This window comes from Oryzias melastigma, linkage group LG17 (genome assembly GCF_002922805.2).
Source record: "Oryzias melastigma strain HK-1 linkage group LG17, ASM292280v2, whole genome shotgun sequence".
Lineage (NCBI taxonomy): Eukaryota > Metazoa > Chordata > Actinopteri > Beloniformes > Adrianichthyidae > Oryzias > Oryzias melastigma.
The window spans coordinates 14,115,630-14,138,458 of NC_050528.1; the positions used below are offsets into that span (position 1 = coordinate 14,115,630).

A 22,829-nucleotide genomic window follows, 5' to 3' on the forward strand; every position below is an offset into this window, starting at 1 on the left:
CAAGCACATGTTTGAGGCCATCATATGTAGTTTTTAGATTTCTTTTCAGATTGCTAATGAATTAGGATGAAAGAAAAAGGATGTGAACATTTGTGTGTGACTCTCATTTGTCAGAATCAGTATCATCTCACATTTAAGCAAATCTATTAGTTATTTTGTTTTTCACTCAAAGAGATTTAATTTATTTGCAACTTTTTCATTTTTTTCAATGTTTCTGTTGTCAACAAATTGTGGTCACAAAAAAGCAAACACTGCAATTGTAGCTGTAAATTAACTGAAATATGAAGTCCTGCAGTATTTGTTGGTTAAAAGGAGAAAATAATCTGCTTTATTCTGAACCTAAGAAAAAGTCTGGACACAAAAAACAGATTTTCAGAGCATTTCTTTTTATTTATTTATTTTTATGAAGTATTAAAGCATTTTATTTTGGCATTAACATTTTAGGTATTTATAGTGATGAAATCAAACCTTTCAATGCAAAAACAATGGAAAATTGCAAGAATTGCATTTTAAAAGCCTCCCTGGGTTTCTGCCTGTATTCTGTTTCTCTGTACATACATTGTTATTTCAACAAATATTGAAAAATAAAGACTTTCTGTTGTTCTTATTTTCTTTACATTAGTTTTGAAACTCTAATGGCCGTCGGGTGTGTTCAGGTGTTATGAAGTTGACAGATTTTGCTCCTTGTCTCATTTCAGGGGGAGACAGAAATCCCATCAGTGGCTGTAACCAAGACTCCCAAAGGCCCCGCCCTTGAGGGTCTGGACATCGAGCCTGACGCCTACGACCTCCCTGCCGACCTCTCCTCAGACGAGGAGTACCTGAGCGTGGAGGAGGCCGACCCCTCGCGAGCTGCTCGCATCAAGAAGTCGATGGTGAAGAGCACGGAGACCCTGAAGGCCGCTTTCTCTAAGGAGAACATGGCCAAACGAAAAGATAACCTTGGAACCAAGTTCCACAACCTGGGCGAGAAGGTCATGCCACCGGAGCGCCGGGAGAAGATGCACCAGGCCGGCGAGCGGCTCAAGCAGTCCGGCGAGCGGCTCAAGGAGAACATCGCCAAGAAGGCGCCGACCAAAGAGACCTTTCGCATCAAGCTGAAGAAGGAGAGAGCCGTCGCTGAGGGGCAGGAGGGCGCCGAGGCTGAGGGCGACCCCAAAGCCAAGGAGGAGGAGCCCACAGGTGGGGTACCATACACAGAGGTCGCCCTAGAAACCAAGAGGGAGGGGCCAGTGGACGAGGCCGGCGCCACCAGGATACAGGAAGGAGATCTGAGGAAGTAACTGAACCGGAAACCCGACTAAGGAGGGGGTGGGACTTTGGAGGAAGAAGGTCTGTGATGGATGATGGAGATGAAAGAGTAAACATGAAAGAGTAAAAATGCTATCAGATTATTGTTATAATCTGAACAGTTTGGCCATCGTATGTTGTTTTAAGCAGAAAAGTGAGAGGTTCCACGATTGAGATTACTGGGTCTAATCTGTGAGTCCAGGTTTTTAACGGGTTAAGATGAAAGAAAAAGGATGCGGACATTTGACTCTCATCTGTGGCTCTGAGCGAACCGGGGAGGTGAAAGGAGCTTCAGCGGGTCTTTGAGAGGAGCACTGGAGCAGCCAGAGAGCTGCAGCAGGAGCAGTGATCAGAATCATGTGCAGCATGTTGCCTTAACTGTTAGCTTTGATGTTTACAGTCTTTAAAGACCCACTCCGATCATCTTTTTATCTGTTTTAAAAGCGTCTCCAATGGTCTTTTAAATCACAATTGTGACATTTTTAGCCAAAATCAATAATCCTGAGTCGTTTTCTAGGATATAGTTTCTGCAGAGCGGCAGGAGTTCATCAGAAATTTATCTCTGAGTTGTGTTGGTGTCATGGCCTTCCTCATGAGAGCTCTCTGTTTCTCTCCCACTAGCTCACACCCCCACCTAATATTATCGGTGCAGCAAAAATGAGGCACAATATTGGAGCTATCCAGCCATACAGCTCTGCACCAGAAAACAAAGACAAACATGGATCTATTTGTCTGCAAGTGGATGTATCAGAATGGAGAGGAGCTGGGAGATTATAACATCCTCAGCAGATTTTCTACGTCATGTGATCTTTCATCTGCTCATGATTCACGATTTGAATGAAAAAAATACAAAAAAATTACATTTTTAACCCTTTTTTTACATATGTTCTCCACCAAATCCCACAAGAGCATGTTAAAAACACCAAAAAAAGCATCATTTTAATTGGAGTGGGTCTCTAAACTATATATTTTTTATCAAAGTTTTCCTCACCCCCGCTTTAAAAAAAAGCTAATTCTTCTGAAATATTAGAGAATACCCAAGAAAACAATTTTCACCTATGCAGGCTTTAATGCAGCACCTTAGTCAGTATTTACTGCCCGCAGAAGGAATGTGTGATTTAAGTCAGTCTGAACTCTCTTGTTAAATGGCTTCATCAGCTTTGACTCATTTTGGAGAAAGAACGTTAGTTGGAAGGTAAAAAGTTGAATACAGTGATCTCCTCCATCCTCACCAGATTTCAAAACTTTCAGCACAAAATGCTTTGAATGTGTCCAGTAGAAGATCTGCTTTCATGTTTGCCTTTAATCATCTGTGACTTGTCTTATTCTGAAAAATACCTCCAGTATAACTTCAACCTCATTTCCTTCCAAATGATGTTTCTGCACTGCTGTGCTGATGGTGTGTGAATATACTCCAGCGAGTTAATAAATTTGGATTTATTCTTTCTGTTTTTGTTGCTTTTGTTTCTTTTTGTTCCCAAATTTGGATTCTCCTGTCAAAGTCAGAAGAAAAGTGATGTTTCTTTTGAGCTGTACTCAACTTTTTTTTTGTATAAATAAATTACTTTCATTAAAAAGAAAAAAAACATAATTCAAAGTCAAAAACACATCAGTGTGTTTTGTTATTATTTTTGTCATGTAAATAGAATGATTTCATTCTTAGCAAAAATGTTGTGCATATTAGGATAATTTTGATTGAAACCAGCAGTCAAAAACCAGTTTTGAATATCAATTTATAATATACAACATCAGAATATTCAGAAAATATGAAGAAACCTCTGTATGGTAGGTACAATGCCAAAAATGTGCATAGTATTTTCAGAAAAAAATGTAGCAAGATAAAAAGAAACCACAGAAAATTTCACAGATTTTTGACTGCGATTGTTGTAAATTGTTCATGTTAGCTTCATAAATGGAGCCTAATTTTAACAGCGGAAAACCAAAGTGAAACTAAATAAAAAAAAATGAAAAAATGTTTTTGTATTATGGACTGGGATTTGGAGCTATTCCTACATAGAGTTTTGAGCCAGAGGCCAGCAAAGACGTACGAGGATCCGTTTGTCTGGAAGTGGATGCATCAGAATGGAGCAGAGCTGGGAGCTTGTGGCCCACCCAGAGTATTATACATAACAAATACGATCTTCTTTAACTGGATTTTTTCATCTGCTCCTGATTCACATTGATTTGAATAAAGAAATACTCATACATGTGATATTGAGCTTAATTTTCTTTCCTCCATAATTAAAAAAAAAATACCAGCATTACAGTCTGGTCAAGCTTCCTCATTCATGGCACTGGTGCTCAGGTTTTGTCGTTGGGTCAAATGCAGAAGCAAATGTCAATAAAGAAGAAGAAGTGCTGGGAGTGATGCAGCCCGCTTTCATCTCTGCACGAGTCATTGAGCAGACATGGTGCAGCCGTGGTGCTGGGACCGCACTTCTAAAAGGCTGCAGGGTCTTCACGCGACTGTTGAATGTGATATTGATGGCAAACACAAATGAAACTCGCTCCTCTGCTGGTCCGAGCTGCTCCAGAGAGCACCTGAGCTCACCTGTTAGTGGCTAGCAACAGAAGCAACACATCAAAGCTAGAGCAAAGCGGAGCGAAATGACATTAATTAATTCCTCTTCTCTGGGGCGGATCTGCGACTCTGAGCCACATGAAAGTGCTGCTGCTCTGCAGCGTCTCTGCTCCTGAGCTGCACCAGCACCAAAAACCATCATTTTGATTTATTTCAGCACTTCAGAGCAAGAGGCAGAGAGAACGAGACAGAGATGCACTGCAGTGATTGCACTCGCCTGGTCTGTTTGTCATGCATTAGCTGTGCGCAACTGAAGTCCTCGCGCAATCTGCTGCGCAGCCTTAGGTGAGGCACAGACAAGAGAAGAGGAGCTCCATTAAGATGTTTTCATTTTCTGCTTCACACTGGGAACTCGTCTGAGTCAGAAACACCTGAATAACCTGCAGAGAAGTTCTTTTTCCAGGAGTCTTTCCCTTAAATTGACCTGTCAAACCTGTTCGTTTACAGGCTAGTTTTATACCACCAAGTGGAGAGCTGCACTTCATCCATCCTGTGATTTGGTGTCACTTGATTCATGAAAAGAGGCTGAACTCTTGAGTGTTTCTCTTTTGTCTGCTGTGACAGCAACACAACCACAAATGCACAAGCAAAACTTCAGAAGACAAAAATAAACTAGACACGACTTATAGCTCCAGTAATCTGCACCATCGAAGTCTCGCAGACACTTCACAGTCAAGTCAGCCGAGCAGAAAAAGACAAACTGAGTGACACCAACATCCCAGCTGGGCTTCTGAGAAATCCGCTCACCTCAGCGCTAAAGCAGCTGCTGTTTGTTCCACGTGTGAGAAATGATGTGAAAATGTGTTTTTTAGTGTCTCAGTGTGAGTTCAGAGTGTCAGCGGCAAATTCACTGTCAGCTATTCCAGATGAGTTAATGACGGCAGAAAACGGAAACCGCCTCGATCCCCTGCAGCCTCAGCAAAGACAGTTAAGACTGAAAAAGACATTTCAGGAAAAAGGAAATGGCCTTTTTAATTACATGGTACTTTTGTTGTACATATTGGTTCATACGTTTTATTTAAGTGGTATTTGCATGGTACTTTTGTTGTACCTACAAGGTACTTCCTACCTATACTGAGTTCTTACTGGTTCTGACATTTATTTAAGTAGTAATTAAATGGTACCTTTGTTGTACCTACTTGGTACTTCCTGGTCCTTACAGACTATTTACGTGGTAATTACATGGTACTTTTGTTGTACCCACTGGGTACTTACTGGTCCATACAGACTATTTACGTGGTACTTTTGTTGTACCTACTTGGTACTTACTGGTCCTTACAGACTATTTACGTGGTACTTTTGTTGTACCAACTGAATTTTCAGTACCTACTGGAAATGTCTGTGTTGAGTTAATGTGTCTCTTTGGGACTCACCACTTGCAGGTAAAGTACAGAGTAAGTACAAATAAAGTACCTTGAATTTACTTCTTAACTGTGTTTAGTGGTTTTATGTTTAACATGATAATATAGGGAAACAGAAACACCATAAAGTAGTAACAAAAATCACTCAGTTTTGTCTTTTCATCTTCATGTTTCTGATCTGGATCGTCAAAACCACATTTTTTTTTCTTTTTCTTGAAAAGCGATAAAAGTGATCTAATACGTCTGAAGCACTTACTGCTCAGATGGATAACATTGTTGTCGTTTTCTTAATGTTTCTTCATGCTTTGCCTGCTGTTCAGGTTATATTCTGCTTGTTCGTTCCTCGAGGACACATCAGATTTGTGTTACAAATCAACTCTACTTTGTGATTGTTAACCAGCCTGTTATTTCTGAGTTTCAGTTCTTGTCTCCATCCAAGAAAGTGTATGTGTTTTGGTTTACCATGTTTGGCTTCCTGAATCATTCCTATTTTATCTAATCGACAAAACATATTGTAGCAACCTTTCAAAAATTGTTAGGAAATCACAGAGTCGACATTTTTTATAATAATTTTATTACAAAAAAATGATTTGCAGAAGTTGTTTCCTGTTTTTTTTTCATTTTGCAGATGGATTCTGATTTATTTTATATTTCTATACTTAAAGCTCTTGTTTGTGCGCCTGCGTGTGTGGGGTTTTTATGTCTCTGTGCGTCTGTGTGTGCCCATGTGTGCGTTTGTTCATTTGTGCGTGGGTGTTTGGGTCTCCTTTTTTTTATTTGTGTGCCTTGGACGTTCAAGTGTCTTTTCCTTTTTTTTGTATGTTGATGATTGTGTTGCTTTGTGTGCTTAAGAGCATTTGTTTGTGTCTGTGTGTGCTCATGTGTGGTGTATCTGTGCCTGTATGTCTGTGTTATGTGTGGGTTTTATTGGTGTCATTGTGTGTATCTGTTTGTATGTATTAGTTTACCTGTGTGTGTAGGTGTGTGTTTGTAGCTAAGTTCTTGTTTGTGGTTTGTGTATCCAAGTGTGTTTCTTTGTTAGTTTTATGTGTGTGTGCGCCCGAGCATGTGTGTCTCTGTGTTTTGTGTGGTTGTGTCTCAAGTTAGGTTTTGTGTTTGTCCATATGTGTGTGTTTGTATCTGTGGTAACATGTCTGGTTGTATGTATTAGTTGGTGTGTGTGTGTTTAGGTGTGTGTTTGTAGCTAGGTTCTTTTGTGAGGTTCGTTTGTTCAAGTGTGTTTCTTTGTTTTTTTATTATTTGTGTGTAAATGTGCGTGTAGGGTGTGTGAGCATTCATGTCTTTGTTTTTTGTGTTTGTGTCTTAGTTTGTGTTTTGTGTGTTCAAGTGTTTGAGTTTTTTGTGTGTCTGTATGTGTCCATGTTTGTTTCTGTACGTGTGTGTCCGTTTGTATGAATTAGTTTATTTTTGTGTGTTTAGGTGTGTGTTTGTAGCTAAGTCCTTGTGTTTGGTTTGTGAGTTGAAGTGTGTTTCCTTGTTTTTTGTGTATTTTATGTGTGTCCCTGTCTGTGTGTGTGTTTGAGCTAATCGCACTGCCTGTCAGTCAGGTTTCAGAGAATGTAATAACTTGTCAAGCTGTGAAGAAGAGAACGTTTTCTTTCCTAAATGACACCCCCCCTAAAAAAGTGACACCTCCTGTTAGGGAAATGAGCTGCAGCTCTCTGGGAGAGGAAGAGGAATACTGATGAAGCTGTGAGTCAGTGTCATGTCTCCCCCTGAGACTGGAACAATTAAAACCATCATCAGCTCTTTGCTGCCGTGTTTTCTTGGCTTTTACTGACACCTGTCTGTCAGGAATGTGACGTGCAGCAGGAAGCTCAAAGACAAACAACTCATTTCCTAAATGCATAACAAGACTTGAGTTATTACTTTCAGGGTTTGAACACACGTCACGTCTGGCATGAACGTAGCCCAATGAATCACGCGATCTTTGTCCACAATCCGAGGAGGAACGCTAACCAGGTCATCGTGAAGACAAACACAACAATCTTTACTTCAAATTCAACCATTTTTGGAGATGACCTGCTACACACACTCTTGTGGGTTTTCTTATTTTCTCTGCTGAAACACACCGGCCTCATGACTGCCAGGATCCAGCCTCTGCAAAGACTGATGGTGAGCTAAAAGTGTTTAAGCAGGGTAACATGAAAAACATGCATGTCGGTGGGCCCAGAGGACTAGCGCTCAGAAACCTTGGAGTAGATTTAGCTTCTTTAGAGCTCAGAAGTGTTTTTGATGAGAAAATGAATCTGTGAACTTCAGTCTCTCCGAATTCTTTGTCTTTCTTACTGTTAGAGAATCCCCAGATCTCAGTTTGTGAGACAGAATCCTACTTTGAGTTACTGCTCATAGATCCACTTTGAACCTTTCTAATCTAAACTGTTCCAAATGATTTTTTTAATAAACAAATAGTGTTTTATTTCCCCAATAGAAGAAACATGATAGTAAACTTAACCATATGCAAAATAAGTCTCTTTTGGTGTACTGAGTCAGACTGTTGAAGTTCAATATGGAGGTGAATGCTGACGTTGGCACTGACGTCATCTGCCACGATGATGCAGCAATAGAAATTCAGAAGATGTTGCGTCGATGTTGCAGACATATCAACAAAGCAGAAACATTGTCTCGAAGATGTTGGTTTGCTTTCATCATTTGAAGTGACTGGATGTCTGATCCTGACTCTGCCTTTCAGTTTGCATGGTTCTTACTGTGCTTCCTGCCTGACTGCTCATTCATGACTCTGCTTGCTAGTCTGATCCTGACTCATCCTTCCTGCCTCATCTTGACTCTGACTGCTCAATCTTCTGCATGTATGTTTTCTTTGATTGGTAGGTTGATTGGATATGGAGAGAAACTAGAGCACCCAGAGAAAACCCCACACAAACATGGCAAGAACATGCAAATATCAACATGTAGCCCATTAAAAAAAAGTTGAATTAAATGTCTTTGACAATGGAGACGATGTAGCAGATGTGGAGGTGCTGATGAGAAATTTAGGTTAAATTGGTTTTACGTTTCAGAAAATGTGCTTTAGCAATTTGGACAAACGATAAGAAGGAAATAGGCTGACTGGACTGGAGGGAGCAGAGAAGAGAGGGGACCTTTTTAATATGAATGAATGGAAAGAGGAATTAACAACTGACAGCAAAAGAAAGTGAATTTTATTTTTTATGCCACTTGATAGAATAGCTGCCAATGCAGAGACAACACCCATTCATAAACCTTTAAGAAGCAGAGCATATGCCCTGAGTCGCAATCAAAATCCAGTAATATCCATTATCTCTAGATCTCTTTTTTTAAATGAAAAATGTGATTCGAAATTAATAAAGACAAAAAAAAAGGTTTTTGAAAAGACTTAAACAAGAACCTACTCACCGATCTACACTCAAACAAAACTGTTCCTGTCCTGTGCCCATTTAAGGATTGTAAAAACCCTGTTTTACCCCCAACTCTAGGTGACAGTATACACTCTTCTCTAGCTTGACTATCAAGCCATGAATGAAAAGAGATCTCGAGGAGAGTCTTATAGAGCAGACTGACGTATAGAATGAGTAACAGAGTAATTCCTGTCATAGTTTTGAACCAGATCACAGCAATCAGCAGCTTAACTTCTCTGTCTTTGCAGTCAAGTGCACTCAAGTACAGTACAGATTCTTTGGTGTGAAAAGGCCCTTCTGACTTTGAACCAAAGAACAACAGAAGAGCAATGAAAACAACCTGTTCAACTTAGCATATCTCCTGTAAGTACGTGGCTTCTTGTGTATGAACCCCATATTTTAACAATTTACATCAGCCCTTTCTGACAGGATTCAGTGATCCGGGGATCCAGCGTAATGACTCTCAGGTGTTATTTTTGCTCAAAGGGCACATAGAGTCTCTCTGGCTGGCGTCCAGCAGCCTGATGAGCTTCCTGTCGGCCTCGAGACGAGGCGTCCTGCCAGCCAGCACTCATTAACGCTCCGCTCAGGTTAAGCTGTGGATCCACCTCTGCTTCTCCTCCCAATTACTTCTCGGAGCAGCAGAGGCGAGCCGCTGAAGGAGGCCGGTCGCACACCGACATGCTGTGTGGCTGCACAGAAATCCCAGCAGACAGAAGGAGGAAATTTGCTTTCTGTGTGTGAATGCGGCCGTATGAAGGAGACTCATTAGCAGCCCAACTGCAGGACAGCAGTGTGATGGATGACAATGAAGTGCTCAAGTGATTCTCTGGCATCAAACTAAATCCACAGCTGCTGCTGACTTTCAAAAACAATCATTAAATCCAGAATTTCTTTCTTTTTGCAACATGTTTTTGTTAATTAAGTAAAAAATGTTTTCACAGGTTTCTGTCATTTGACAGCAAGCTCCTGGAAGGTGGTGTTCCTCTACAATTATCAAGAAAACTTAATTGTCTGACCATAATAGACAATGACTGTTTGGGATAATTTTATATGCAGCTGTGAATGCCACAATTCTCTGTTTAAAACCAAACTGTTGTGTTACAGCACTGAACCGAATCGTGGGGAAGGTGAATCTCTGCACACCAGTACGTTTAAGTGAAGGATATATCATTTATTGTTTAATTACATTCAACCAGGCTTAATATAAACTTAGAATATTTTTTCTTCACGGATAGTTTCTTTTTAGATAATTACAGGCTGCTAAAACACATTTTCTGAAACATTACACCAGTTTCCCCAAACGCATTCCAAAGTAGATACACAAAATACTTGACTCTTTAGTCAAAAGCTCACTTTCAGGTTGTAATGAAGACTCTGTTGTCAAAACTAGCAAACACAACACACTACATAACAAATCACACATTTTTCACAAAACGATTCAGAAAAATGTTAAAGTAAGACAGTAGTCAGGATTTATCTTCCCCGGCTGGAAAACGAAAAAAAAAATCATCTTGTATGCCTGATCCAGCCTTGACAGGACTCAATGAAAATGTCGTCATAAGTCAAGTCCATGGCCTGCTACAAGCTTACCCCAGTGTATGGTTGTTCTTCATACACTTTCCAACACCAAACAGAAAATATTTCTTCAGTCGGTTAAGGAATGGAGAATACAGCAGAAGAAAACCAACACAAATTGGGGATTTGTTTTGAGCAACAGTTTTGAGCAGACTTGTGTGAGTATTGAAATTGTCCCAGACAACAACAAAAACCCAATCTTCTGTCATTTTCTTGTTGTCAGTGTGATTGGTGTTATAGTGAATCTGCTAAGTTGAGGGTTGACCTTTTGACCTGCTTCCCTCATGGTCATTTCATTGGCCAACACATTGTCAATAACTGTGGGCTGGATCTCATTAAAAATTCTTGTGCTTCGTCTGGGTCCAGGTCTTAAGAGCAGGTTTGGGTCTAAGTGCAGGTTTGGAAAGGTGCAGGTTTAGGTCTTCCTCAGGGTTCAGGTCTTGATGAGGGTCTGTGTCTTGGTAAGAGTCTTGGTTCAGGTCTTGATGAGGGTTGGTGTCTTGGTAAGGGTCTTGGTTCAGGTCTTGATGAGGGTCGGTGTCTTGGTAAGGGTCTTGGTGAACGTCTGGATTTTGGTTTAGGTCTCACTGAGGGTTTGGGTCTATGAGAAGGTGTGGGTCTTGGTTAAGGTCTGCATCCTGGTTGATCATCTGGATCTTGGTGCAGGTTCAAAGATTTTTCCAGAAATTTTCGCTCCTTACCGTTGTTTTGTAAAACACAAATCATATATCCAACCGAAACAAAACCATGAGCCAAAAATTGAGGTTTGATCTGAATGGGGAAAGTGAATCATTGCATCCCTAATAACTATAGTAAAAAATACTCTATTTGTTTCCTATTGATGGGAGTTATTTGGGTTGTATTCTTTAAGTAGTGCTTTGAGACAACCTCCACTATCACATTTAGTCCCTTATAAATAAACTTACCCATGAGCACTTGTGCTGAGTGGAGCTGAGCACATAGTTTCATCAGGCAGCCGCTGACAGCAGGACTCTATGAGCCACAGACAGGCAGGAAGCTGCAGGCAGATAAAACAAACAGCCCCCTCCCTGATGCAGCACAGGACCAGCAGACATAAATGATTCACACACACAGTCGCTGCAGGTGGAACCTGTAAGATACATCACAAGGAAAGCTGGTTTGAATATTTATGATGTTTAAAAGAAGCACTGAGAAAACTGTATTTGTCATGATCAGAGCGACTGCAGCTGGTTTACAACAATTCCTGACAATAAAAACTGCCTGGATATAAGAGCTGAAACTTTCAAAAGACTCGCTTAAGCTGCCAGCTCCACCAAGAGTGAAAAACACAACACGACTGTATTTGTGGAGGAACACCTGAAATCTACACAGATTTGTCAGAAAGTTTTGTTGATTTCAAGTGCCCGAGCCGCGTTTCTATCCATAAAGTGTAATTTCAGATCTGTAAGATTCGTGTTAAACAAATGTCTCTAAATTATCATGTTGAGTAACAAAGTTTGTTGTGTGGCAAACACAAACGCTTGAAAAGGTCAAAATGACAGTAGTGCCTCAAAAGATTAATGGCTTTCCAGTAGCATTTTGGTACAGTAACAATGAATTTCAAAACCAATTCAACATTTTATTTTTCATTTAATTACGCTGTATTTGGGATAATAGTGTTTAACAAAATCCTCTCCCTGAAGGAACCGACTAATGTATGTTGTCACTTTATATAATTTTTCCATTTTGACTAGTAGATTATGAGGGTCAAGTCTTCTTATGTCATAAAATGTTTTTCAAAAATATAAAAGCAGTTTGATAAATGTTTAAATTGTATTTTTTATTTTGAACACATTTTCAAAAGGCGGAACTATATGTTCGTAAGATAAACTCCCCGGAACTTGGTGGCGTAACACACTGTTGTAATGAAACCGCAGCGTTTCACCTTCTCCTTTCCGGATTAATTTATAAAAATAAAGTATTATATTCCCGCTGGATTGATTTATCATCTGCAGCAGAGATGTCTTCTGTTCTCTATCTGAGGGATTTCATCAGCGAGCGCCTGACGGCCGCGGCGGAGGAGATCTTCTCGGAGTTTGAGAAGACCATCGTGCAGTACGAGGAGCAGCTGGACCGGCAGCGCAGACTGCTGGACGTCAGCTGGAAGCCGCCTGCGCAGCTTCAACCTGCAGGTAGGAGAGGCAGGAGAGCTGTCGGGATACGGCACAGTAGTGTTCTACGGAGTTTAGAAAACGCGTCGGTCACAAAACAAAGACACCGGGAACCGGAAACGGCTGCGAAGCTAACATGGCTAAGCTAAAGCTAACCTGATACTGTTATTTGAGCCCCAGTGTGTTTTCATAAAACTGTCTTCAATGTGTTCTCTTCATTTGACAAACATTTGAAATTTTGATAATAATAATATACAGTCTGCTTTGTTGTTTATTAACCACAAAAAGCTTTAAGACCTCGAAAGTAAACTATTTATCTATTTAAAAATATTTTTGTTTTTTAAAACTAGTTTTTTATAGACTTAATCTCGCAACTAATGTTTAAATTAAAGCAGCAAAATATAACCAGAATGTATCTTTTTTTATCTAAATACCAGAAACTCCATATTCCTTCAAAATAAAAGCAAATTTAAAAGTTCTCTAAACATAAATACACCTGTATTCAATAACTGATAAAATAATGAATTTAACATAAACAAAAATAAAAGTTTCTTCTTCAAATGTGATAACCAATTCAAGTATTTTTTTTTCATTCTTTTATCTGTGAGAAGCAAATCGTATCTTCAAACTGTCTTATAGTTGCATCAGAATTAATACCTGTTTTATTCTAATTTTTAAGAATTTCTCCTATATGAAAATATCCTTTATGTTAGGCGGCCATGAAAAAGCCAGAGGACTTCTCTTCCTCTATTGCTGTCTCCACCATTATCCGTTTTCATGTTTTCACAAAAACAACTGATATAAACTGAGCAAAAGAGTACAAAGAGTTAAAATGATGCAAAATCTCATGATTTGAACTAAGTGACAAGGTAAAAAAATAGTAGAAAGTGCACCAAAGAGGATCTTTTTATGGGTTTTATAAACAGTTATTACTTTTTTTTGTGTAAATTGATTAAAGACGTTTTTAAACCCAATTTTACCAGAAAGTAATGAAAAAAATCACTTTTTCCTCTCTGCCCTCACAGACTTTGAGGAACAAATCCCCCCAAAGAAGCAGGTCCTCCTCAATGATGACCCAGAGGAGAAGATCCCGAACATCAAGGAGGAACAAGTGGAGATCTTTGGGGCTCAGGTGGGGGGGCCGTCTCCACTAAAGCAGGAAGCTGACGTCTCTCTGGTAACGGTCTCCTACAGTGAAACGGAGTGGGACCGTCAGCAGCTCCTGGATTCCAGCTCGCCCCTCCCTCAAAATCAGGAGTTTAGTGATGACCCCGCGTTTTTTCCAGAGCACACTCCCACATTCCAGGCTCCTCGTAGCCATGGAGACAGCTTCATCACCGGTGGAGATCAGCCTTCTGTTGAGCCAAGCTCGGAGTATCAGTTCCCCCTCCTCAAGAAGCCTTACATCTGCAGCACTTGTGGAAAGGTATTTCAGTACGCGTCGACGCTGAGAAGTCACCTGAGGTCGCATTTGGTCGAAAAGCCCTACGCCTGCAAGACCTGCGGAAAGAAGTTCAGCTGCAGGTTCAACCTGAAAGTTCACTTTCGAATCCATACGGGCGAGAGGCCGTACGCCTGCAAAACCTGCGGAAAGGCCTTCACCAACAAAGCACACCTCCGGTATCACGCTGGAGTGCACACGGCCCGGACGCAAAGCCCCGAGCCCGAGCAGAAGCTGTACTCCTGCGACACCTGTGGCAAAAAGTACTCGTGCAGAGCCAGCTTGGTGATCCACATGAGGACGCACACGGGTGAGAAGCCCTTCTCCTGCGAGACCTGCGGCAAGAACTTCACCTGCAGCTCCAACCTGAAGGTCCACATGCGAATCCACACGGGCGAAAAGCCGTACTCCTGCCAAACCTGTGGGAGGGCTTTCAGCAACCAAGGACACCTCCGCTACCACATGAAGATCCACACCAGCAAGGCCCAGAACCCCGTCAAGAAGCTGCACTCGTGCGAGACCTGTGGAAAGACCTACACCTCCCGCGCCAGCTTGGTGATCCATGTGCGGACCCACACGGGCGAGAAGCCGTTCTCCTGCAAAATGTGCGGCAAGAGGTTCAGCCGCAGCGCCAACTGCAAAATCCACATGAGGATCCACACCGGCGAGAAGCCCTACTGCTGCAAGATATGTGAGAAGTGCTTCACTAACAAAGCACACCTGAGATCCCACATGAAGGGCCACATGGGCTGAGGCCCCACACTGCTCCGAGAGCTCAACGTTACAGCTGGAAACGTCTTATCCCGGTAGTTACTGGTTTGCAGTAAAGTGCCTTCTCACTCATAAAATTATTGGAATGATCAAAGCTTATGCCTTAGTCACAGACACCTGTACGGGGGGGTTGACCTGTACGTCTGCTGCAGGTTTTTGCGTTGTTCAGCCCACTGTTGATTTTCTACATCAAAAATAATCCAATGGGAACGTTATTAGAATATTCTACCACACTTTAAGGTCACATGTCTTTGCAAAATTCAAGATGTTTGCACACATTAGACTGTAACGATGATTGATCATTTTTAAGAAGACCTGGTTGCAGACATCAACATCCAGAACTGGAAGTCCTTGACCGAAACCAGAAGTTCCCACCATATCACTCAAAAAAAACTTACGGTTTTTCCCATTTTAAGCTTTAATCAGTTTAAGTTTTTTCAGGTTTTTCCTACAGTTCTAAACACTTTTGGGTGAGGGACCCAGGACAGTGATCCTGCCATACCGGGGTGGTTGAGACTTGGAGAAGGGAGGTTAGTACTCGGGACCATGAACCTAGTATACCAGGATGTTGGCCCAAGAAGACATTCAGATAGTGGGCTTAGGGACCCGGGACCATGATCCTTGCACACTGGGATGTTTGCCCCTGAAGACATTCAAATAGTGAGATTAGGGTCCCGGGAGCAAGAATCTGGTATACTGACAAGTTAAATCCAGTAGATATAATGTAATTGGTTGAGGAAACAGGACTGAGAACCTTCAGAGACTTAAAAAAAAATCGGTCCTTGAAAGTGTCTAAATGACCCCTCTGGTGGCAGAAATCGGCCATGAACCAGTCCCAGATTGCCCTGGGATCTCTGGTTGGAAAAGCTGGGTCACCAGATTCCTTGTCCCATTGACTTCAAAGGGCATCAATCTCCGTTGTTGCTATGGTGTCTTGCCCAGTTTAAAAGCCAAACTTGGAGCCAGTTGACCCTAACTTAACTTTTTACAAATACCTAAGATCTTCTGGGCCCCATATCCACGTGGGATATCTTGCGGACCCCATTTCCTTGTGTTCCTTGGGTCTCCTTGACTGCATGGGTTTCAGGGTTCACAGCGTCATCAAACTTTATGTCGTTCAGGGGGCCACTACAAGCAGAGGCAAGGGTTACGGTTGTAGTAGGGAGTCTGCAGTCAGGTCCCTCTCATATTTTGCTGCCATCATGTGAGTTGTCAGCATTTGGTCGTCTTATGTTGTAGTAAAATAAACCTTCCATACCTCAATCTTAAATTATATTTTCCAGTATTGATATAATTGATTGATTTGAACTTGAAACAGCCTTTAAACGGTATAGGTGGATTTGATTATGCCTTAGATAGATCTGGTTGTATCATAGGAATATAAATTGATTCAATGATTAATCGTTACACCCCTAGAAGCATTGAAAAGCTACAAGCACTTATGATGTACAAGTGATGCTGTCGTACGCAGCTCTCCTTACTGAGCAAGCTCCGTGATACATACATGACCATAGGATGCCTGCACAAACTACACTCTGTCTCATTAGCTGCGTCTCACTCACTTCCCCCTTACTTATCCTTATGCGTTTTTTATGTTTAATGCCTGTAGATAAAAAATGTGCATGAACATTTTCTCTGATTTTCACTGACAGGTCTACGATGTTAAAATTTAATGCGGCTCACCTGCGTGTCCCGTACAGGTTTGCCCATTTATCCCCTGCAGACAGTCCATATCCACCCCTTAGGGCAGTTGTGACTAAGGCTTTAGCTCTGTACAGATTGATCTAACATTTGGGCTTCATTTCACTGAGATGCTCCTTCCACTGTGCATGAATGTTTCTACAGATTCAGCTGAAGTTTGGTTTCCGTGCACGACGGCATGACCGCACAGCATCACTGTGACACTGAAAGGATTTTTTTTCTGCATGTTCTGAAGTAAGTTTTCTCTCCCGACTGTAAAGTTGTTATTTTGTTTGAATTGTGAGATTTTTTTCTCAGAACTCTGCCTTCAAATGACCTGCTGCAGTGAGCGTCTACAGTCCTGGAGCTGCGCTGTGAAGCAGACAGAAGTGGGAGGAGCTGCTGGACTCCTCCTCCACTCCTGCGTTTGCTCGTTTTGTCTCCGTTTGTTACTTGAAGCCCTTCCAGCAGTTATATGTGTTCTGGGTCACGCTTGGACATGTTTACCTCTTGAGAGGATGTTTTTCCCCCACATTTTGTCAAATTTATTCAGAACACATAATTTTCAAAGAAGGAATGACATGAAGAGACTTTCTGTTTGATGATCCTCTCACTGAAATTACATAAAGTTCTCTTCAGCCTGATGCACTCTATCACAAATGTTACTCATCTTACTGTGTTAATAAAGTTCTGCAAGTTAAACAATGACTTATGTCATTTTTGTATAGTCGATAATGAGGTTGTGCAAGTGCATTAAAAAGGAAACAATGATGGAATTTATTCTCCAATATAGTTTTGTACCCATTTAAGCTTTTTTTCTAGAAGGAATTATTGATATAAACTTCAAAATAAACGTTTGTTTCAAAAATCTAGACCCAAAGCAAGCTGTTATCAAGTTTGTAAAAAAAGAGAGACATTACTAATGCACAAATGTAAACATTTGTAACATTATTTCAGAGACTTTAGCCAATTCAGACACTGTCAACAGAAGAATAAATGTTTCATTGTTGAAGCCTGAGCAGTACTATACATCACAAAAGAGTTAAAGATCATTTTATTATTGTATAATCTTAAATTTGATGTTGTTATACATTGACAGCCAATTCATTAGTTGCACTTTTAAAGTCAAGTTTTTGTTGCAGCCTTTCAAAATAAAGTTGTTTTAAAGTTTCACTTTGAGAACTATACATTTTCCTATTTTCAGTTGGTTGTTAAACATCTATATTTTTGTTCTGCCCCTTTTACTTTAAAATAACAAAGAGTATACATGCTACTTATTTTAAATCTGAAACAAATATTTTACATTCAATATTAAAGTAGAATTTACTGGCACCATCTGTTTGTGTTGCTCTAGTTTAGTTCAAATACTGTTTATCTGCGACTTTTACCAAGCTTCAGTAAATAAAAAATAATTTATTTTCATCTTTAGAACTGAAGTAAGCATCTCTGTGCGTCTAAATGAGTCATTCAGTTCGCACTCCCGTCCTCTAGGGGGCGATGTTTGACACCAAATTCTAGCAGTACAAGAGTCAATGGCTAAAACTCAAGTTAGCCAACATATCTACCAAGTTCCTAATGTTATTCTGTTTTCCAGTCAGATTAAATACCAACAATAATCTTGATGTTGAGCAAATACGCTACGATTATTTTTAAAATGTGAAGGTTTAAAAAAAAAAAAAAGTACATTTAAAAATGGGGAGAAATGCTGCTAACCATACTGCTAAAGGTTAGCTTTCGGTTGCCAGGCAACGGATTTACAGTCAACCAGAGCTAGCGGAGCAGCGCATGCTAATCGAACAAGGCCCCAGGAAAACATCTTTTGAAGTGGATTTAAAAGCGGTTTGAAACGTAGCGCGGTTCATGGCGGAGGAGGATGAACGGGGCCCCGGAGCTGCTCACCGGATGGTGTCGGTGATGGAGGGGCTGCTGGAGAAGCTCGATGCTCTGAACTACGAGGAGCTTCTGGACAAACACAACATGAAGAAAGTGTGCAGGTCAGGACCGAAACGACTCAAATAACGACTTTAGATGAGCGTGAGCTCTCTGGAGATGATGTTTTGAAGCAGAACGTGACGAGGAACAGAAGAGACCGGGGAAACACTTTCTGGCAGGGGGAGCGTACCTTGGTACAACACCTGTAAAGATCTAGTTTTAGCAGATTATATACGAAATGCAAAACCAAGAGAAAAACAGCTTTGATAACATGTTTAGTTTTTCTGAACTTTAACTTTAAATTGTTAGTAAATAACCGATTTACTGCCGTTTTAACGTATTTTTAGAAATGTTGTGCTTTTTTCCATTCTCCTCTTTAATGAAGTTGTCTTCCTAAATGTGGTTTCAGCCCAAACATGATCATGATCTTCTGATTCCTCCTCCTCAGGCACTACTTTGCCTCCAGTTCCCACTTGTCTTCCAACCCGGGTGAGCAGTTTTACATGTTCACCATCATCGCTGCCTGGCTCATCAACGCGGCAGGGAGGCCATTCACCGAGCCTCAGGAGCACGACGAGCCTAACGCCATCGTGTCCAACATCCTGGCAGAGCTGAGAGCCTTTGTAAGCCGTTGATTGACCTGTCAATGATGCAATATGTCCCATTCTTCAGCTGTGTGAAGAAGAGTGTGACCCTGGTGTATTTCAGGGCATAAAGGTGGACTTCCCGCCCTCCAAGTTGAAGACGGGCTCAGGCGAGCATGTCTGCTTGGTGCTGGACCGACTGGCTGATGAGGCTCTGAAGAGAAGAAACATCTCCTTCAAAAGGTACTTCAGGATCTCTGCTTTACTCTGGAAGTTCTTTTGGACCAGACACAGGTTCTAGGGTGGTAGTGGAGACAGTTCATGCCTGGTCTAGACTGGATTTTCCACAGAGTTGCATCATCATGTGTCTGTTCCAGGGATCTCCACAAAAACAGATGTAGTCATAAGTCAAATTGTGTTTTTTAACATGTTCTTGTGGCATTTCTCATAATGAAGAACATATATAAAGAAAATTAAGCTTAAAATTTCATTTCTGAGTATATATTTACACATCTGGCAGCAGTGTAGCTCAGAGATTGCTAGCCATTTTAGTTGCACCACTAATGTTACCTTGGGGTTGTAAGAGGATTTACGCTAGTGGGGAATGTAAACAAAGAGATGATAGGAAATGAGGGCAGGCTTACTCCGTGCCAACAGTCCTGCCCACAACTCAAAGGTGAATTTCTAATGAACTGCTGCCGCTCGTCAGAAATTATGTCATAGAAACCACATTTTTTTTAATTTTAGCTTAAAAAAGCATAATCATAAAAAACTCTTATACAATAAATCAAAAGATGATCAAAGTGAGACTATATTATTCGTACTATTAGTATTCTTTTACCTCCTCCCCTTTAGGGCAAATTACCCGTCAGAAAACCTGGAGGAAGAGTTGGTACTGGAGGACGACACACAGGACGCTCTCGGCACAGCAGAGGAGGAGATGATAGTGAGCAAAACACGGCAGCTCATTTTGAAACAGCTTTAACAAAACTGGTGCCTATTTGTCCTTCATGCTTTTTTAAACTGTTGTTTTCTGATGTGACTTCAGGAGGAAGATGAAGATGAGGAGGAGATTGCGATGGATCTGGAAGCTCTGAAGTTGCGAACTGTCCACAACGTGAGACCAGGCTTGTTTTTCAGCTTTATTGACTGGATATTAGAACTGGACTGAGTGACTCCTCCCCTTAGTTTTCAAAATAAGTGCTGGTTCTAAAAAGTCAAAATCTTATAGACTTCTATTGAAAAATAAACAGCTATTACTGCCATTCTATTTGTCAGAATAACCTCTGATATTTTTTTAAAGCGTGTTCTTGCTAATCCTTTATAATTTTTTTTTTATTCTGCAGAGCTAGTTTTTAAAATTATAAACTGACAAATCAGATAAAAGTAGGTGGTCTCACATCAAACTTTCAAAATGTTTGATTGACTGATTCTCCCGAGCTCGCTTTCAAGTGACGTCCATATCGCAGAAAAAGGGTGACGGAATTGACTTTATTTGGAAGTAAACCATTTTTGTTTGGTGATGTCACACTCGCCAAACAATGATGATGTCCAGTTCTCATATACAGTCAATGAGCAGATCCCTCAAGGAGGCCGTTCCTTTATTTTGAAACGAGACGAACTGTCTAACAGGAACCAGAACTCTCTTCCAAACCCGACGAGATCCTGGAGGCGACTGTGGATGCTGCAGAGTGGAACCTGGAGGTGGAGCGAGTCATCCCACACCTGAAAGCCACCGTCAGGACCGACAACAAGGTCCAAACAGAGGAGTCTTTATTTACAAAGATTTTTTTTTTTTTTTGTGAGGCATTCTTATTGGTTTAAGATAACATGTTTCCCATCATGCTGTGGTGTGTTGCTTTCTGATTTCTGCAGGACTGGAGGGTCCATCTGGAGCAGATGCATCAATACCAAGAGAAAAACGAGGCCCTGCTCAAAGAGTCCAAGGTTCATTCATTGACTGAAGAAGAGCAGAGTCATATGGATGAAAGAGTACCAAAAGTTTAGATGACCAACAGAGACCAGGATTTATGACTCACCAGATCTGATTGTACCTCAGAAAACAAAACATCCAGAGCATCACACGCAGTTCACGTTTCTGCCTATAGAGGGCGGACGTCCCCTATCAAAATGACTGAGGATCTGAAGTTCCGACACCCATTTACAATACTTAGATAAATAATAAAACTTATATAACAAACATTTTAAATATAACTGTTTTAGGAATAAATTATCAGCTAAATCTGTCCTTGGGATCAACTTATTTTCATACTTATAATCTTTTCTGTGGCTGCAGAGCTACATGGACAAACTGCAGGAGGACATCAGAAAGACTCAGGAGAAAGTGGGCAGCAGAGAGAAGTACATCAACAACCAGCTGGAGCATCTGGTGGAGGAGTACCGCAGTGCCCAGGCCAAACTCAGCGAGGTACAAACGCACACAAATGAAAAATCGTCCCTCCAGATCGTCCTTTCAGCTGCTGAACTGATGTGATTCTCACTCAACAGGCTAAGGACCGCTACCAGCAGGCCAGCGGAGGGGTGACCGAGAGGAGCAGAGTCCTGGCTGAGGTCAGTGAACGCATCATCATGTCAAACATTAGGATAAGCAACATGACTAAAGCAGTGGGAGCTTGAAAGTTTTATTTGTGTTTTCAGATTTCAATTTTTGTTATGATTTTTTTCAAGTTTACCTCATTTGGCAATAAAAGTGTTTTAACGATCTCTACTGCCACATAATCACGATTTATATTTTGATTGATCAAAAATATTCAATCGGGGCTCTTGTGGCCACAAAAGAAAGTGTAAAAATCTTTATCTTTATCACTATGAAGTTTTATTTTGAAATATCCAGACTTTCTTTAGATTTTACACACCTAAACATTTTTTAAACATATTTTCCATGTATAGTAAAGCTGATGAGGCTTTGTGTGACCGCTGGATCGTTTCTCTGTTTCAGATCAGCGAGGAGTTGGAGAAGGTGAAGCAGGAGATGGAGGAGAAAGGCAGCAGGATGTCGGATGCAGGTGAAGCGGACGCCGTTGCTGTGCGTTTGTATTCTGTGTCTCTGCTTGTCACGAGTCTTACCTATGTACTTCATTTGGCTTCTTAGCTCCGGTGGTAAAGATCAAGCAGAGTCTGACGAAGCTCAAGCAGGAGATTGTACAGATCGACGTGAGGATCGGCGTGGTGGAGCACACGCTGCTGCAGGCCAAGCTCAAGGAGAAGTCCAACATGACGCGGGACATGCACGCCACCAACATCCAAGAGCCCACTGCCGGACCCTTCGCTTAGCAGCACTCACAGACTGGGTCAAACCAGAACCAGTACTGGTCTGAATCACAATATTCCTTCTGTAAACCATTTACACGTTTGTTAAAATTTCATGTATTTATTTTTACTATTTTTAATAAACATATATGAACTGCTTGAGTCTTCATCATTGAGCCATTTCAGAAAATGTTGACGTTGAAAGGAGCCAAATGAACACTAGAGGTCACTGTTACTGCAGAGAAACTAACATTGGACTTTTACTTTGAAAACCTAAAAAAACAGTTGTTTTTGTCAGAAATAAAGTGTTTAGGAAATAGATCACTAAGAAAAATAAAAAGTTACTTCAGTGTTCTTGTAAAATATCGGAGGAAATACCATTTTATTGCTTATCTCAACAAGTTAAACCAACAGTCATCAGAGGGCTGTTTCAGCCTTCAAAATAAAACAAGGTTTTTATTCATTTGTTTTCTGCTAAAGATAAAAACATGTATTCAAGACTTTTTACAGTTAAATAAATGCACTTAAATATTTCTAACATAAATATGTTAAGTCACTGAGAAACCATTTGTTGAAATAGAATAAGGCACAGTACAAAATGTAGGCATAAATGTATAACAGTTGATATCTATAGGAAAATGTCTAGTAAATCTTTTTTCCACTATTTTTGTTAATTTAATTCTACTGAACAATTTTACTTTCAATAATTGACGGATTATTTTTTTCTGCAGTCAATATTTTAAGACTCGTCATCTTTTTGACGCATGGAACACATTTATTTTGAAGAGCCAAACCGGAAGCAGCATGGTTT

General features: G+C 40.8%; 3 protein-coding genes across 3 annotated transcripts in view; all 3 read left to right on the top strand.

Moving 5' to 3' along the window:
* Nucleotides 1–2,736, top strand: part of cavin4a (caveolae associated protein 4a) — a 17,092-nt gene extending 14,356 nt beyond the window's left edge. The window contains exon 2 of the mRNA XM_024268865.2: nucleotides 699–2,736. Within this exon, the coding sequence (XP_024124633.1) occupies nucleotides 699–1,283 (585 nt within the window). The 3' untranslated portion in view covers nucleotides 1,284–2,736. The remainder of the gene's footprint in view (nucleotides 1–698) is intronic.
* Nucleotides 2,737–12,068: 9,332 nt separating this feature from the next.
* LOC112144326 (gastrula zinc finger protein XlCGF57.1) lies at nucleotides 12,069–16,934 on the top strand. The gene is made up of 3 exons (XM_024268820.2): nucleotides 12,069–12,361; nucleotides 13,366–14,587; nucleotides 16,398–16,934. Exons 1-2 carry the CDS (start codon nucleotides 12,190–12,192, stop codon nucleotides 14,532–14,534), a joined length of 1,341 nt encoding a protein of 446 aa, XP_024124588.1. The 5' UTR covers nucleotides 12,069–12,189; the 3' UTR covers nucleotides 14,535–14,587; nucleotides 16,398–16,934.
* An 803-nt stretch (nucleotides 16,935–17,737) lies between these two features.
* Nucleotides 17,738–22,176, top strand: ift57 (intraflagellar transport 57 homolog (Chlamydomonas)). Its single transcript, XM_024268841.2, has 11 exons — nucleotides 17,738–18,226; nucleotides 18,613–18,787; nucleotides 18,873–18,991; nucleotides 19,604–19,694; nucleotides 19,797–19,865; nucleotides 20,381–20,503; nucleotides 20,624–20,695; nucleotides 21,045–21,176; nucleotides 21,257–21,319; nucleotides 21,708–21,774; nucleotides 21,861–22,176. Exons 1-11 carry the CDS (start codon nucleotides 18,093–18,095, stop codon nucleotides 22,040–22,042), a joined length of 1,227 nt encoding a protein of 408 aa, XP_024124609.1. The 5' UTR covers nucleotides 17,738–18,092; the 3' UTR covers nucleotides 22,043–22,176.
* Nucleotides 22,177–22,829: the final 653 nt, after the last annotated feature.